At 44.1% G+C, this 17,707-nt stretch overlaps 1 protein-coding gene across 2 annotated transcripts in view; it reads left to right on the top strand.

Annotated features, from left to right (window-relative positions):
• Window positions 1-17,707, top strand: part of epas1b (endothelial PAS domain protein 1b) — a 154,070-nt gene that overhangs the window by 81,685 nt on the left and 54,678 nt on the right. For both annotated transcript variants that reach the window (XM_068045188.1, XM_068045189.1), the window contains exons 3-4: window positions 10,129-10,274; window positions 13,138-13,222. In XM_068045188.1, coding sequence (XP_067901289.1) covers window positions 10,129-10,274; window positions 13,138-13,222 — 231 coding nt within the window. The remainder of the gene's footprint in view (window positions 1-10,128; window positions 10,275-13,137; window positions 13,223-17,707) is intronic.

Here is a 17,707-nt window from a genome sequence, read left to right as displayed (position 1 = left end):
CTTATTGCAGTTATCCATCTCAAACATGTAGCACAACATAAACACAGCATAAGAGCAAGGTCACTCCATTCAGGGTTCATACTTTTCCTAAAGACCAATTCAAATCAACACAGTCAGAAATCTAGGATAAGGTTGGATCTGAACTGGGAATGATACATTATGAGAGAAAAATAAGAGCTGGAGAAACACAAAAGGCATTTGTTTCTAAGTTTTGAATTGAATGTACATTTTTGTCCAGATCTGCACACTATACATGGATGTTTGCCTTTCAACTAAATAACAGCCTTAGCTGCTCCATTAATGCCCTTTCCCCCTAATACAAGGTAAGAGGTGGAGCTGTTTGCTTATGAATGCACAGTTTTCAGCAACATTAGGGGTACGGTAGCAAAGTGGATATGTTACTGGACTAGTAATCTACAGGCTTGGACTAATAATCCAGAGACATGAGCTGGAATCTTACGCCACCCCACCGCACTGGATGATGGTGGGGGGGGGGGGGTGGTGCGGTGACGTAAAATGGAGTGGGAGGCTTTCACGACCCACTCCCGCCTCTGCCCCCCCTTTATGTAGGGCGGGGTGGGGGGGTGCGATAAACGGCCCACCCACCCCAGGCCAAACAAGGCCCTAAAGTGGCCACTTAACGGCCACTTAAGGGCCTTCTCCTGCCTCCACGCGGATTTTATGCGTGGCAAGCGGGCGTCCTGCAGCTAGGAAAAGCCACCTGGGAATAGCAGGCAGCTTCTCAGCGTCCCAGGGTGGCGGGGGGGGGGGGGGCCCTGCTTATCCGACACAGGGTGCCTGATGGAGGGCCACCCCCGCTACCCCAACCACCCCCAGCACCCAAACACGTCCCCCTTCCCCCAACTGACCGCCCTTGCCTCGCGGGGCCCGACCGATTACCCCTGCCGAGGCAACCAAAATCTACCTGTCTTCCTGGCTGCATAACTTCGGCTGCAGTCCCAGCAGTGGCGACCACTCCCGGTGGCACTGCTGGGACTCGGAGCTGCCTGCCCGCTGATTGGCTGGCAGCTCAATGAGGCGGGACTTCCTCCCTCAAGTGGGTGTAAGTCCCGCTTTGGAACAATTAAAGCCTGGGGACCCGGGTCGGATCCCCAGGCGAGACAGAAGCGGTGGCCGGCTCCCGTCCGCCCAACGTGAAATCCAGGCCATGAGCTCAAATCCCATCACAGCAGCTGCGAAAGTTAGTTAAATTCAGCTAAATAAATAAAATCTAGAATTCAGGAAAAACTAGTACCAGTAATGGTAACTGTAAAACTACCGGATTGTTGTAAAAACCTATCTGGTTCACTAATATCCTTTAGGGAAGGAAATCTACTGTCCTCACTCCGTCTGGCCTATATGTGATTCTAGACCCCGAGCAATGTGGTTGACTCTTAACTGCCCTCTGAAATGGCCCAGCAAGCCACTCAGTTGTATCAAACCTCTACAAGAAACAATAAGAATAAAACTGGATGAACCATCCAGTATCTACCTAGGCACTGGACGCTACAAAGGCAGACCCGACCCTGCAAACCCCTCCTTACTAAATCTAGAGACTTATGCCAAACTTGGGAGAGCTGTCTCATAGACAAGTCAAGCAACAGCCTGACATAGTCATACTCACAGAACCATACCTTTCATCCACCGTCCTAGACTCCTCCCTCAACATCTCTGGGTATGTTCTATTCCACTGGCAGGACAGATCCACCAGAGGTGGTGGCACAATGGTATACAATCAAGAGGGAGTGGCCCTGGGAGTACTCAACATTGACTGTGGACCCAGTAAAGTTTTGTGGCATCAGGTCAATCATGAGTAAGGAAACATCCTGCTGATTACCGCTTATTGCCCTGCCTCAGCTGATGAGTCAACACTCCATGTTGAACACTTCTTAGAAGAAGCACAGAGGGTAGCAAGGGCACAAAATGTACTCTGGGTGGGCGACTTCAATGTCCATCACCAAGAGTGACTCGGTGGCACCACTGCATAACGAGCTGGCAGAGTCCTGAAGGACATAGCTGGCAGACTGAGCTTGTGGCACGTGGTGAGAGAACCAACAGGAGGGAAAAAGCTACTTGACCTCATCTTCACAAATCTACCTCTCATAAATGACAGTATTGGCAAGAGTGGCCACCATTCTTTTATCGTCACTGGGCCCAAATCCTGAAATCCCTGTCCTGAAAGCATTGTTGGATCACCGTCATCTTATGGACTGCAGCGATCAGGAAGGCCCACACCATTTTCTTGGGGCATCTAAATGGGCAATAAATACTGGCTTTGTCAGAGATGCCCACATCCCGAGAATGAATTTTTAATAAAAGACTATATTGACTGTGTAAAATGTGCATTAAAATCAGTTCAGCTTAAAACTTTAATGTGTTTAGATTATCACAGATTCCATAAAAGGATGTATTAAGAATAAATAATTGTTATACAACACAGTGTGTCTCGGAGCTTGTCTTCAAAAGGAAACTGGTGGGGGGAGGAGGGGAGCATCCATGAAAAAGTGCTGTAAAACCTCAGCACCATGTACATCCTGTGGAGACAATTAATCAAAATTTGTTTATAGCTGCTATTTTTAAAGGAAGGTTATTATACATAACTGAATGAAAGTTTCAATGCACTTTGAAGACATAAATACAATTGTTTCCCCTAGCAGAATACCAAGAGAGTTCTCTATTGAACCTTATTTCCTTTACTTCAAATAGGGTATTCAACTGCTTAATATGACTTTGTAAAATCAGCGTTATACAAAATCAAATATATATTAAAATATTTATAGAATTCTCTTTAAGTGTACCAAAAGATTAGGTAGATTTGGGAAAATAACCTGGCAGAATTATGAAGTAATTTTAAGTAATGGCAAATTGTTTGCAATTTTTCCATTAATTCAGAGGATTATTATTCCAATATATAATGTTTTTCTACTGCACTTCTTGAAATCCAGTTTATATTATCATACGCTTTGTATTTCCAGCCAGTAACAGTTCCCCAGGGTCCACCAGCTCCAGACAGGTTCTAAGTCATGGACGTTGCTATTTGCTATGAAGTCGCTCCAGATGCACAAGGAAACTCCCCATTGGTGGAGTCAGAGGAGAGTTTGGCTAGCAGAACGGAAGACTCGACAATAAAAGCTTCTGTATAAAATCGGGCAGTACAGTACTTTGTACAAATGTAACCACATTTTAAGTGAGACAAACATTGGAACATCAGCTGATACATTTTTGGGTCTTTTTCACCTTTTTATCCTACACTAATTTTCTTCTTGTATCTTAGTTGCACTCAAAGGTAAGTGCTAACTCCCCTTCTAACCTCATACGGGTCTTCAAAATGTAGAGCATCACATCAGTCATTTTTTTAACATCTGAAATAGCAAGCAAATTCCTTTTACAAAATATAAATAAGCATATTAAGTAATAGCCACATAATGTAGTTTCATAATCACATTAGATAACCTCCATCCAAAATAAAATTGAACTGTAAGAAATAAACTAACTCCTAATTCTTTCTAAGTAGCTTTTAAATAATAGTACTTCTTTTGTTTTCGTTTCTTTCCACTGTGGGTACTTAACTAATCTACGCTATTCCTTGGAACCTCAAATTTTTCTCTCTTTGAGAAGTTTCAAACTAATACTTTTCAAACTAACACTCTTGGAAATAACAACTTTTCAGGTCCAATCAAATTTAAAAAGGAAACAACTCCTGTTGGTCAAGTACAAACTGAATCAATTGCATAACATTTCTTAAGTTGGAATTATTTTTCGGTGCAGACTATAACCAATAATACCTACGACATGTGCTTGCTAGATTCAGCAATGTTCTCCTTGCTGGTCTCCTACCTTGTACCTTTCATAAACCTGAGCTCATCCAAAACTCTGCTGCCCATATGCTTACTCTCACCTTGTCCTGTTCATTCACCATCCCTATGCTCACTGTTTGGCAACACAGCAATTTTAAAATGTTCATTCTTGTTTTCAAGTTCCTCCCTGACCTCGCCTCTCCCTTTCTCTGTAACTTCCTACAACCCTCTATGACTTCTGGGATCCACCAATTCCACCCTCTTGCAGGCATCGATTTTCTTCATTCCACCTTTGGTGGCTGTGCCTTGAGCTGGTTAGGCCCTAAACTCTAGAATTCCCTCCCTAAATCGCTGTGCCTCTCTCTCCTCCTTTAAGATGCTCCTTAAAATCTACCTCTTTGACCAAGCTTTTGATCATTTGTCCTAATATCGCCTTAAGTGGAGCGTTTTGTGACATTTTACGATGTTAAAGGTGCTTTATAAATGCAGTTTGTTGTTATCAGATATTTGAACTATAATTGGTGTTTAAACGTCTTATGGACTGTAACTGGATTTAAAGATACAGCCACTAAATTAAACAACACCATTTGCATTTATATAGCACCTTTAGCGTAGTAAAGCAGCCCACTTAAATTAAAACGAGACAAAAATTCCTAATTTCATCACAAAATATTATGCCAATTTAATCTTTAAACTGTTTCCCAACACAAAGGAGAAACAATGATCTTAATGTTTCACTCTGGTACAGTTCTCACTAGAAGTGAATTAGATAGAATGTCTGCATGCTGATTTGCCCTCACTTTGACACCAGATGAAGCTAATTTAAAAGTTGGGGGTGGGCTGCCAGCAGCACTTCTGGGGCTCTGAGGTCATCTGTCACAAGTGGGGGTTTTGGGAGGGTGGGGTGGTGATGAATGAAAATATCTGCAGTTCTTACTGCAATGTACCAAGGCAAGCAGTGCCAGCTGAAGAAAAGATACCCTTTTATTTCAAAATTATTTTAGCACTCCTGCATTCATAAGGCAGTTATTTCTTTGATTGATTGCATTAGGTAAGATAATCCTTTCATGTTGCAGCCCTCCCATCCCCACCTCCTAATAGGTGCCAAGAATATAGTGGCATTCTAAACATTCAGCATTGGTAAAGCATCAATGACAGGATGATGTATTTCGAACTGCAGCCGACATTTCCCACACCCTAAACCAGGTGGAAAAGAAAAGTGAATGCTTCTCTTTCGTGCCTCATTTCGCACATGAGGCTGAGTAACCAAGTACAATTTATATAATCAATAATTATATTTTATTTAAAAATTATGCTAAATAATTGCAGTAGCAGCATCTGAAGAGGTTCGAGCACTATTTTTGCTGTATGAAGTGATATGATACGGTAATTAATCTAGATTCACCAAACCTTTTAAATGCAACAAAATATTTAAAAGAGGGTGGAGTTGAAGCTAAATAAAGACTTGGATATGTGAGAACAGTTAACAGTTGTGTTATGTTAGTCTATAGTGTGTCCATGCTCATGATGGATTGCCCTTGGGTTGAGGTATGGGCAGGCGCAAGAAGTCGGGTCATTCAGGAGGGCGGAGAGAACATTGATGGGAAAAATAATAAAACTTAAATATTTTATTAGGGTGATGAAAGTGGCAATGGCCAGTGTACTGAGTAAGAATTGTAGTTTCAGTAAGAATGAACTTTTGGGTCTTTGGCTTCAGGTGGCTGAACCAAGCTACTAGCAAAGGGATTTTCTTATAATCAGTTTTCTAAAGAGAAATTAGTATTAGCCTGAAGATTAAGGGGTGAAATCTGAGACATTAAGGAAATAATGTTTCGTGGAACACTCTTATAACAGATGTTTTTGTAGTGGACTTCAGCAAACTGGTTTGAACTGGAAATGATCTGTGCCAATCTACTGAATAATTCATAACAGAACATTTGTACCAAGATCCTGGTTTTGCTTTTTGGTGCAGAGCTCTGCCCCATCAATATATTTATACTAACATTTGCTATTTTTAATATTCCTGTGGAAAGGTAACAATGGGTGGGAAAGGATATTCATTTTCAAAACAATGCATATTTGTAATTCTTCATTCTCATGATAATTCATTCCTACCATCAAAGGCATTCTCTGAAAGGCATTGTGCTGAATCTTCATATCTCACTTTTGGAATTCAAAACAAATACAGTTTCTGCGGAGTTGAAAGGTCAGGGAGATTTAGACTGCTGAGAAGCAGGATACCTTCCGTTTGTCTTGGGCATCAGCCAGTCTCCCAGTAGTTTAGACCAACTGATTATCTTCTCTCAGTAGCATTTTAAGGACTTTGGATTGAACTAACAGCCAAAATTCTTGTGTGAATGTTCTTTGGTTTTGTAATTGCTTCGATTCTTTGGGCTGCATTTTATTACCGCGCCGCGCTTCGCGACGGCATGCTTTGAACTTGGCCACCTTATATTGGACACGATATTTCGCGCGGGGGCTCATTTACATGGAGGGGGTGGAGCAGCTGCCCCCGATGACGTAAGGGGGCGGCTGCCACGTCCCCAGCAATGGCGACAGCCGCCACCACGCAGGTGCCGGTGCCATTTTTCAAGGGCTTCAAGCCCTGAGATGAGATTGTAATATTTAAAGGGGAATTTGTGTCCATTTGTTATTAGCATTTTATTACAACCTGGAGGCCCTTTCAACCTGCACACCACCCCCCCCAACACCAATGTCTGTTTAGAGCCACTGTCTCTGAATAAACTCTATCGCCATCGTGACCTTTCCCCCCCCTCCCCCTCCCAACCTCGTAACATTTGCCCTTCAAACCCTTCCCACCATACCCAGGGTCAATAGAAAGTGTTTTCCCCGCTCCCCCACCCCTCCCACTTTGAAATCTGCATTCCTCCCCCTTCCCCACTAGTATCTCGCCTCAGAACTCTGTTCGGAGTTCCGAAGGCATGCATGCGGCCGGTTTCCGTAATATCACTGTGAGACAGCCGCTTGGTCCAGGTCGTTCATTAACATTTATTTTAATGCATTTTAATATTGAAATGAAGGCCCCGCTGATTGGCGACGGGAGTGGGGGGGGAGGGGTGCCGCACCAAGGCCTTGCCGCCGCCAGTAATATGCAGCAGGGCCTTCTCGGCGTCGGGAGTCATGGTGGGCCACTCCCGCGAGTATTTTACAGGCTCCCCTGCCACAACCTCCGCCGTAGAGGGGCTGGTAAAATTCAGCCCTTTCTGTCAGAAGAGTTATTAGAAATAAAACCTTTTTAAAAAAAAAATGTATCTGAAGACAAATGTTGATATGACGTCCTGAAAATATCTGATTCTAGGAACAGTTGAAAAAATTGTTGCTAAAACTTCGAAAGTTAAGCTCTGATTATTTTGTCATTGCTCATACTTATGGCAAGTGAGGTACCTGCAGTTTTATCACTTCCAAATGTAAGGCATTTTAATCTGTGTGATGCCACTCTTTAGTGTCAGAGTTGATTCCCCCACACTAGAAATTCCTAATCTTGGCAAGGAGTAAGGTGCAGAAAGTGGTAGCTAGACCATTCCCACAACAAGGATGTGAGAATCTAAGAGTGAATCGATCCCTGGCATGTTTCTCAAGGCCTGATGCTGTGTGAACTTGGGAAATGGGAACTTAAACAATTCGTTCATCATAATGTGGCTGGCTGTGTTCAGCTTTGCATCTCCTTCTCTGTCAGGTCATGAAACGGTCTGGCTGCTGCGATTCTTCCATTCGGCTCTTCTTGTCTGCAGTCCTACCATCTTATCGTGGAACTTCTACTTGGTCATTTCTTAGATGGGACACAATTCGTCATTTTTATAAGATAGAGATCTTTAGTCATGAGCTCTGCTTTATGTAAAACATTGAAGGAGTAGAGATGAGACACATTGCATGTATATACTATGTGCATATATAAGGCTGAATTTCATGGCTGCGGCAGTGACCGCAGCCACCAGCTGGAAAGCTGGGGACACCCCCGAAGCGGCCATTTTTGGCTTGCATGGCCTTCAGGCAATTAACTGCTTGGCATCGGGGCTTCTGTCCCTTTAAGGGCAGAGGTCCCACCTCCAAGAACTGCCAGCCAATCGGATGACTGGCAGCTCTTCAGTCCCAGCAGCACCACCGGGAGTGTGGCCACTGCCCTCCACAAACGACTTAAAGGCAATCATCTCTGTTGTGCACCATTGCAATCTTCTTGCTGAAACATATGCTGCTACTGCACGTAACCTACCGCTTTGCATTACTGCAGTGTTTAGAAAAAAGAAAGACTTGCATTTATATAGCACCTTTCACAATCACAGGACATTCCAAAGCACTTTATAGCCACTTACTTTTGAAGTGTAGTCACTGTTGTAGGAAATATGGCAGCCAATTTGCACACAGCAAGCTCCCACAAACAGCAATGTAATAATGACCAGATAAGCTGTTTTTATAAGGTTGATTGAAGAATAAATATTGGCCAGGTCACCAGGGATAACTACCCTGCTCTTCTTCAAAATAGTGCCATGGGATCTTTTATGTTCACCTGTGAGGGCAGGCAGTGCCTCAGTTTAACGTCTCATCCAAAAGATGGCACTTCCAATAGAGCAGCACTCCCTTAGTACTGCACTGGAGTATCAGCCCTGATTTTGTGCTCAAGTCCTGTAGTGGGACTTGAACCCACAAATGTCTGACTCAGAGGCAGATGTACCAACTGACCCTCAGCTGACACTCATTTCTATTAATATAGATGAAATTAGTTGAGTACTTTCAGCTAAATTTTATATAATGTCACACTGTGAAGAACAACAAAGACTACAATTTTGACACAAGGAATTAAGATGAACATAAGCTATTTACTTCTAAAGCCATTTAATTTAGATCAATTTTTGTTTGCTTTTGCCAGAAAAAAGAGCTAACAGCTTTGGAAAGTGTCCTTTATGTTAAAATACATCTGTTGAATCAAGTTCAGCACTAATATCTGTTGGTATGCTATATCCTGCCAATTTGAAGAGAAGATGAATTAGTGAAACAATTTATGAGGTCACGTCCCTGATATTTTTTAGCTTCTCTTCAAATATGGTCGAAAACCACTATAAGTATGAAATTGTTACTGTTACTTCAGTGATACTGGCGGAAATTAGCAGATCTCCCATGCTGTTGCTCCAAGTAGTTTAAGATGTGGAGCATGGTTCTGATGTTCAGCTGCTAACATGGAGCTGTGTTTAATCTGGGATATCCTTTTAAAGTTACCATTCAGTTTACACTCTGTGGTGAAGTAGTTGAAATAGGCAAATTGGGTAACTGTCTCTGCTTATGAAATCCTGAAGGCAACTTGAGTTGCTTATAAGTTTCTGATTTCCTTGTCAGAAGAACCCAGAGTGAAAGATGTACTTTGCTTTTGTTTTTCCTTATGATTGTTCTATTGTTCAGTTTGAAACGTGACATCTGTAGTGTGATGGATGCATGCGAGACACAAGGTCAATTTCTTCAATCAGAAAAGAAAATGAAGTAGTGCTGTTTGTGCTGCTGTACCACCGCATTCCTTGATCCAATGCCATGCTGTTTCTGTGTACGCTGGATCTGGCAGGGTTGGGCCAGTGAGTGCTGTTTAACGTGGAATTGGGCTGGCAAATTTGAAGTGCAGTAGCTATTAAAGGACAGATGCATGTAAAACAAGGTGCAACCCTTTTTGTTGGGTGAAGGTCGACTGTTGCCAAGCAAGAGGTCTTTCCGAATACCAGGAACCTCTCCCTTCAATGAAGGGAGCCTGGAGGTCCTGTTGCAGGAAGTGGCACTGAGGAAAGTGGTCACTTTTGGATTTGAGGAGCACCCTGCTAATAAGAAAATGTACTTTAGCAGTGGCAGGGGGATGTGGTGAACAGTGATTGCAGTCTTCAGTGTTCATAGGAAGAGTGTCAAATTAGGCATGAATAAAGGGCACCCACTGTAAGGAAATGGATAACTGCACTATACATGCACTAAAGACTCAGTCCACGTCATTCTGCTGGACCAGCAAGGCAGCCTCCAAAGCACAGGGCTGACCCTTCACTCTCATGCCCTCTGAGTGGAGGTCCAGCTCCAACTTGGTGACAGCCCAAGGCGAAGGTTTCCTTTGACTCAGATGACGGGTGAAAATTTTAAAAACAATTTTGAGCAATTTGATAGATCCAATTTTTAATTTTGTGATTAGTAGACTGTTGTCATTTTTGTAAGTCTTCTGAGGACAATTACAAATTGTGGAAAAAAGCTTCATTTCCCAGCATTGCAAGGTCATGTCTTGAAGAGCATTAAATGCACAAAAGAACCCGCCAGTGGTTTTACAAACACAGAGTGTTGTTATCTATTACAGGAGGACCAGAGAATGAAACTGAAATTGAAAAGCAGATGGACACGTTGTACCTTAAAGCTCTGGAAGGATTTATCATGATGATCACACAGGATGGAGACATAATTTTCCTATCAGAAAATATTAACAAGTACATGGGTCTTACACAGGTGAGTTCACAGCTAAAACAAACTGTCAGTCTAATAATGCATTTGTAGTACAGGATGAAAATCAGGGTATAAGTCCTACACTTTGTTTTGGAAGGTTTTATGTACTCTTCAGTGGAGTTGGGTGGCGATCAATATATTTAGTCTTATTTCATCCACCATGCTCAACTGTTATTCCTTATCCTTTGTGGATTTTTGTAGCGAGTAAGAGAATGTGAATAATGGCACTGACCAGGTTATACTTTTCCAGGATACAGTTCCTTTCAAATGCAAAACAATATTGTGTTTCTACATTTGTAGCAAGTTTTGTTGGAAGACAGAATCTCCAATGTGAGCAGCCAGTAAAACATGCATTTTATCTATCTAACAGGCTTAGAGGATCAGGCTCAAGTTGGTAGGGGTTTCCAATGCATGTCATGATGTTGCGACATTATGAGATGCATTGGATTCTGTCAAGCAGAAATGTTGGGCCTGATTCTGCAGTCAGTGGTGAAGCAAGGGTGCTCACCACTCTTGCTGAAAGATCTAGTAGTCTCTCTGGGCAGAATTTCAGCTCCAGCGCTGTGCAGTACAACTGATTGCAGTGTTCTTTTCAGGGCATTCCCAGTGTGGAGCAGCAGTCATGTTATCAGCTGTACGAGAAGCCAATCACATCAAAGGATTTTCACAGACATGCCCCCCCTCCCCCAATTCCCCCCCCCCCCCAGACTGGAAACTAAAAGCACTAGATTAAAATCACTTCTAAAAAAATTTCATAGACAATTAAAGATTGGGACATACTCATGGGGTGAAGGTAGAAGCTAAAATATTCTGACAAAACTTTTTTTAAATGATCAAAAAAAATGTAGCTTAAAAATCTACTATTTAGTCATTTAACAGCACTCCACAATTATAAAGTTATTTTTTTAGGGTCAGTTCTGTGGTTCATCAAATGTTATTAAATACATTGCCATCAAAAACCCAGCTACACCTGATTGAACAAGATGTAATTTTATAAGAGGTTTCAAAGTCAACGTGGAGGCGGGAAAGATGAAATTCTCACTAATTTCAGTAATTGCCGGCTCTGAGAGGAGTCATAGCACAGCCTGCGTCGAAACCCTGAGTGACAGACTGCAACTTCAGGATTTCTGCGCTGATCTGCGCATGCCCGAAATCCTAAAGTCTGGTCTGATGAGTTAATGCAAATTTGCCACAAGGCTACTATCTTGGACTGGGCTCAGTAGAAGCAGCACGGGCACAACAGAACGAGATTCAGTGGCTTTCATTGTTACAATTATGACTTGAGAACCTCCTTGGAGCTCCTTCTGCTTTGGAGCTGCAGTTTTGTTGGAAGTGCAGTCGAATCCCTGTTTCCACGTCGATCTTACAGCAGTACAGCAAGCATAGCCCTGAGGTAATTCCGGCCTATGTCACTACAGGATTGAGGTCAGCACAGAAACTATACTTTTGCATGGATGCAAATATCCTTGGAGAAACACGCATACCAGTTTCAGTTCCAAGCAGAAACCTACACAAAGCATAATTGAGCACTTATGCAGCAATTTCTCTCAAAGATCAGAAAGACAAATGGTAAAGGAAATTCTGTACTGGTATAGTGGAATGTACTGTTTGAGGTGAGTGAATATAAGGAGGATTCTAAGCAGCATTGAAGCTATACTGGGCAGTTTGAGAAAGTGGTTAACAAAGCATATGGGGTCCTGGGCTTTTTAAGTAGGGACATAAAGTAGGAAAGCAAGGAAATTATGATAAACCTGTATAAAACACTGGTTCAGAATCAACTGAAGTATTGTGTCCAGTTCTGGACGCCACACTGTCAGAACAATGTGAAGGTATTAGAGAAGGTGCAGAAAAGATTCACAAGAATGGTTCCAGGGAGGAGGAACTTCAGTTACGTGGATAGATTGGAGAAGCTGGGCCTATCCTCCTTGGAGAAGAGACGATTAAGAGGAGATTAGATAGAGGTGTTCAAAATCATGAGGGGCCTGGACAGAGTAGAAAGGGAGAAACTGTTCCGGTTGGCAGAAGGATTAAGAACCAAAGCACACCGATTTAAAGTGATTGGCAAAAGAAGCAACGGCGACATGAGGAAAAATTGTTTTGCGTAGTGAGTGGTTAAGATCTGGAATGCACTGCCTGACAGTGTGGTGGAGGCAGATTCAATTGTGGCTTTCAAAAGGGAAGTCTTTGAATCATAGAATCATAGAATGGTTACAACACAAGGAGGCCATTTGGCCCATCAGGTCCATGCCGACTCTCTACGAGAGCAATTTACCTAGTCGCACTCCCCCACCCTTTCCCCGTGGCCCTGCAAACATTTTTTCCATCAGGTGTTTATCCTGTTCCCTTTTGAAAGCCACAATTGGATCTATCTCCGGTAATGCATTCTAAATCGTAACTGCTCGCTGCCTAAAATATTTTTCCCTCATGTCACTTCTGGTTCTTTTGCCAATTACCTTAAATCTGCTTCGTCTGGTTGGCAACCCTTCCACAAATGAGGAAAGTTTCTCTCTATCTACTATCTGGAACCCTCAACCCTCATAATATTGAACACATCTGGACAATTATCTGAAACAAAAAATTTGCAGATCGAAAGGGAAAAGGCAGGGATGTGGGACTAGGTGAGTTGCTCTTGTAGAGAGCCAGCACAGACATGATGGGCCAAATGGCCTCCTTCTGTGCTGTAATAATTCCATGATTCTATGAAACACAAAAAGGGAGAGGAATTAAATCCGTAGTATGACCATTCCTTATCTTGAACACAAGATTTGTTTTACCACGTTAGATTCAGTGTAATTCATTAGTTTATTTGTGGCATTTAAATTAAAGTTTGCTCTGCACAACTAACCTCAGGATTTGTTTGTAATAGGTGGAGTTGACTGGACACAGCATTTTTGATTTCACCCATCCATGCGACCACGAGGAGATCCGAGAAAACCTGACTGTAAAAAATGGTAAAAAAAATATTATTAGTTTTTGAATAATTAGAATTTCCTCTTTCTATCCTACCACTATATACACATTCACCCCGGTCCCATTTACTATGAATCACATAGATGAGCAAGCAATCATGACCCATGTGTTTGCCAGTCTGTATAGGCCCCTATGGAGCTGGGATTTTATGCTGATGACGGGGGTCTTGACGTCCAGAAAAAGCAACACCGTGAACCCCGCGTTACCTCTTTTGTGGAGGGCCTGCCGAACCTTGTGCCAATTAGGCACTTAAGTGGACAGTGGTGGGCCTTCCACGGGATCAAGGACCCCAGCACCAGATGTTCTGGCCCTCTGAGAGCTACTGGCCAATCAGAGGCTGGCATCTCTTCCATTTTTTTTTTATTTCCAAAATATACTTTATTCATCAAAATCTGTAAAAATTACATTGCCAAACAGTTTCCAAACAGCACCAAAAAATACAAACATTGCAAGGGAGATCAGTTTCCTTCAATACTGTTATGAGTTTCTTCCCAAACCTTCCGTTTCACAATTGTCATGTCAATTACAGTTTTACATTTACAGCAATTCAGAATATTAACGATACAGTTCGAGGGGTTTCCCATGGATCCAGCCCCTCAGTCCAGCTTGGTGGGGGAACCTTGCACTGTGGTCTTTCCCCATTGAGCCTTTGCTGCGGCTGCCCCAAGCTTTAGTGCGTCCCTCAGCACGTAGTCCTGGACCTTGGAATGTGCCAGTCTGCAACATTCGGTGGTGGACAACTCTTTGCACTGGAAGACCAGCAAGTTTCGGGCAGACCAAAGGGCGTCTTTCACCGAATTGATAGTCCTCCAGCAGCAGTTGATGTTTGTCTCGGTGTGCGTCCCTGGGAACAGCCCGTAGAGCACAGACTCCTGTGTTACAGAGCTGCTTGGGATGAACCTTGACAAAAACCACTGCATCTCTTTCCACACCTGCTTTGCAAAGGCACATTCCAGGAGGAGGTGGGCGACCGTCTCTTCCCCACCACAGCCAACGCGGGGGCACTGTGCGGAGGGGGCGAGACTTCGGGTGTGCATGAAGGATCTGACGGGGAGGGCCCTTCTCACCACCAGCCAAGCTACGTCTTGGTGCTTGTTTGAAAGTTCTGGTGATGAGGCATTCCGCCAAATGACTTTGACGGTCTGCTCGGGGAACCATCCGACAGGATCCACCGTTTCCTTTTCCCGTAGGGCCTTGAGGACATTCCGTGCAGACCACTGCCTGATGGACCGGTGGTCAAAGGTGTTTTTCCGCAGAAACTGCTCCACGAAGGATAGGTGGTACGGCGCCGCCCAACTGCATGGTGCGTTCTGCGGCAATGTGACCAGGCCCATCCTTCGCAACACCGGGGACAGATAGAACCTCAGCACGTAGTGACACTTGGAGTTTGCGTACTGGGGATCTACACATAGCTTGATGCAGCCGCACACGAAGGTGGTCATCAGGATGAGGGCCACGTTGGGTACATTTTTCCCGCCCATGTCCAGAGATTTGAACATCGTGTCCCTCCGGACCCGGTCCATTTTAGATCCCCAGACGAAGCGGAAAATGGCTCGGGTGACTACCACGGCGCAGGAGTGGGGTATGGGCCAGACCTGCGCCACGTAGAGCAACAACGTGAGCGCCTCGCACCTGATGACCAGGTTCTTACCCACAATGGAGAGAGATCGCTGCCCCCACATGCCCAACTTTTGTCGTACCTTGGCTACTCGCTCCTCCCATGTTTTGGTGCACGCCCCGGCCCTTCCGAACCATATCCCCAGCACCTTCAGGTAATCTGACCTGACGGTGAAGGGGACAAAGGATCAGTCAGCCCAGTTCCCAAAGAACATGGCCTCGCACTTGCCGTGGTTAACTTTGGCTCCCGAGGCCAGTTCGAACTGGTCGCAGATGCTCATCAGTCTGCGCACGGACAGCGGATCCGAGCAGAAGACGGCGACGTCATCCATGTACAGGGAGGTTTTGACCTGAGTGCCTCCGCTGCCTGGGATTGTCACCCCTCTTATGCTCGCATCCTTCCTAATAGACTCAGCAAAGGGTTCAATACAGCAAACAAACAAGGCCGGGGACAGAGGACAGCCCTGTCTGACTCCAGATTTGATCGGGAAACTTTCAGATTCCCACCCGTTGATTGACACTGCGCTACTGATGTTTGTGTAGAGCAGTTGGATCCAGCAGTGCCACCATGGAGACGGTGACTGCTGCTGGTGGAGCAACTACCCGAGGTCCAGGAGCATCACTGGACCCAGGCCACAGGTAGGTCAGAGCGGGAGGTGTCTCATGGGGTGGGGGTGTTAGGGGGGCTTGTTAGCAAGGGCAGGGTGGTGGCTGTTGTTCAGGCTGCTTAAATCTAGTTTACAGCAGCAGATGAGAGCTGAAACAGAGTACTTTTGCAAGGATACCAATGTCCGAGAAACATTTGCAATTCTGAGTAGAAACCCATGCAAAGCATAATTGAGCACTCATGCAGCAAATTTTCTCAAAGATCAGAAAGACAAAATAAAAGAAATTCTCTATTGGTATATTGAGAGGTACTGTTTGAGGTTAGTGAATATAAGGAGCATTCTAAGCAGCATTGAAGCTGTACTGAAACAACTCGCTACTATATACTATACTATACTAATAGGGGAAAGAATTAAATCCTTGGTATGACCATTTCTCATTTTGAGCACAGGATTAGATTTACCACATTAGATTCAGTGTATTTCATCAGTTTATTGGTGACATTTTGACTCCTCTTAATCGCTGTGAATAATGCAACTCCAGAAAGCCAATTCAAACAAGAGCCATCTTTTTTTGGCTCATTTCAAAGGTCAGAGGCTAAAGAAGGAACTTTGTCTTTGCTTTCCTGCCACATAAACAAGGTTGCCAAATCTACTTGCACACTTGTTCAGGTTTGTATTTCAAATAAAACCAGAGCTCGTCTATGTTATTGTATAATTGACAATGATTTTTTAAAAATTGCATTTGCAGACAGAGTGTATGTGCATGAATAACATGAACAAGGTAGAAGAGTCACTGTGCTGGCATGTTTCCTAGAAACTTTAATTCCAGTACAGCCTAAGAGCAGGTGTGCTTTTTGGGTGCCACAACTTTTTTTAATTTTTTGTGGGATGTGGGCATTGCTGGCTAGGCCAGCATTTGTTGCACATCCCTAATTGCCCTTGAGAAGGTGGTGATGAACTGCCTTCTTGAACCGTCATCCATCCGGTGTAGGGTACACCCACTTTGCTATTAGGAAGGCGGTTACAGGTTTTTGACTCAGCAACAGTGAAGGACTATTTACAAGTCAGGATGAGTGTGACTTGGAGGGGATCTTGCAGGTGGTGGTGTTCCCATGTGTCTGCTACCCTTGTCCTACCAGATGGAAGAGGTTGCGGGTTTGGAAGGTGCTGTTGAAGGAGCCTTGGTGAGTTGCTGCAATGCATCTTGTAGATGGTACCCACTGCTGCCACTGTGCGTCGGTGGTGGAGGGAGTGAATGTTTAAGGTGATGGATGGGGTGCCAATCAAGTAGGCTGCTTTGTTCTGCATGTTGTCAAGCTTCCTGAGTGTTGTCGGAGCTGCACCCATCCAGGCAAGTGGAGAATATTCCACCACACTCCTGATTTGTGCCTTGTAGATGGTGGACAGGCTTTGGAGAGTCAGGAATTGAGTTACTCGCCAAAGAATTCCCAGCCTCTGACCTGCTCTTTTAGCCACAGTAATTACATGGGTGGTCCAGTTAAGTTTCTGGTCAGTGGTATCCCCCAGGATGTTGATGGTGGGGGATTCATTGATGGTAATGCCGTTGAATGTTAAGGAGAGATGGTTATACTCTGTCTTGTTGGAGATGGTCATTGCCTGGCACTTGTGTGGTGCGAATGTCATTGATGAAGCAGCTGAAGATGGTTGAGCCTAGGACAATACCCTGAGGAACCCCTACAGTGATGTCTTGGGGTTGGGATGTTTGGCGTCCAAAAACCACCAACATCTTCCTATGTGCTAGATATGACTGCAACCAGCGGAGAGTTTTCCCCCTGATTCCCATTGACTTCACTTTTGCTATGGATCCCTGATGCCATACTCGGTCAAATGCTGCCTTGATGTCAAGCATAATCACTGTCACCTCATCTCTGGAATTCAGCTGTTTTGTCCATGGTTGGATCAAGGCTGTAATGAGGTCAGGAACTGAATGACCCTGGCAGAACCCAAACTGAATGTCAGTGAGCAGGTTATTGCTGTGTAAGTGCCACTTGTTAGCACTGTTGATGACACCTTCCATCACTTTGCTGATGGTCAAGAGTAGGCTGATGCGGCAGTAATTGGCCAGATTGGATTTGTCCTGCTTTTTGTGGACAGGACGTACCCGTGCAATTTTCCACATTGTCGGGTAGATGCCAGTGTAGTAGCTGTACTGGAACAGGTTGGCTAGGGACGTGGCCAGTTCTGGAGCACAAGTCTTCAGTACTATTGCCGGGATGTTGT

This window comes from Heterodontus francisci, chromosome 13, assembly GCF_036365525.1.
Source record: "Heterodontus francisci isolate sHetFra1 chromosome 13, sHetFra1.hap1, whole genome shotgun sequence".
NCBI classification, from domain to species: Eukaryota; Metazoa; Chordata; class Chondrichthyes; order Heterodontiformes; family Heterodontidae; genus Heterodontus; species Heterodontus francisci.
This window is presented reverse-complemented; position numbering and strand designations above follow the sequence as displayed.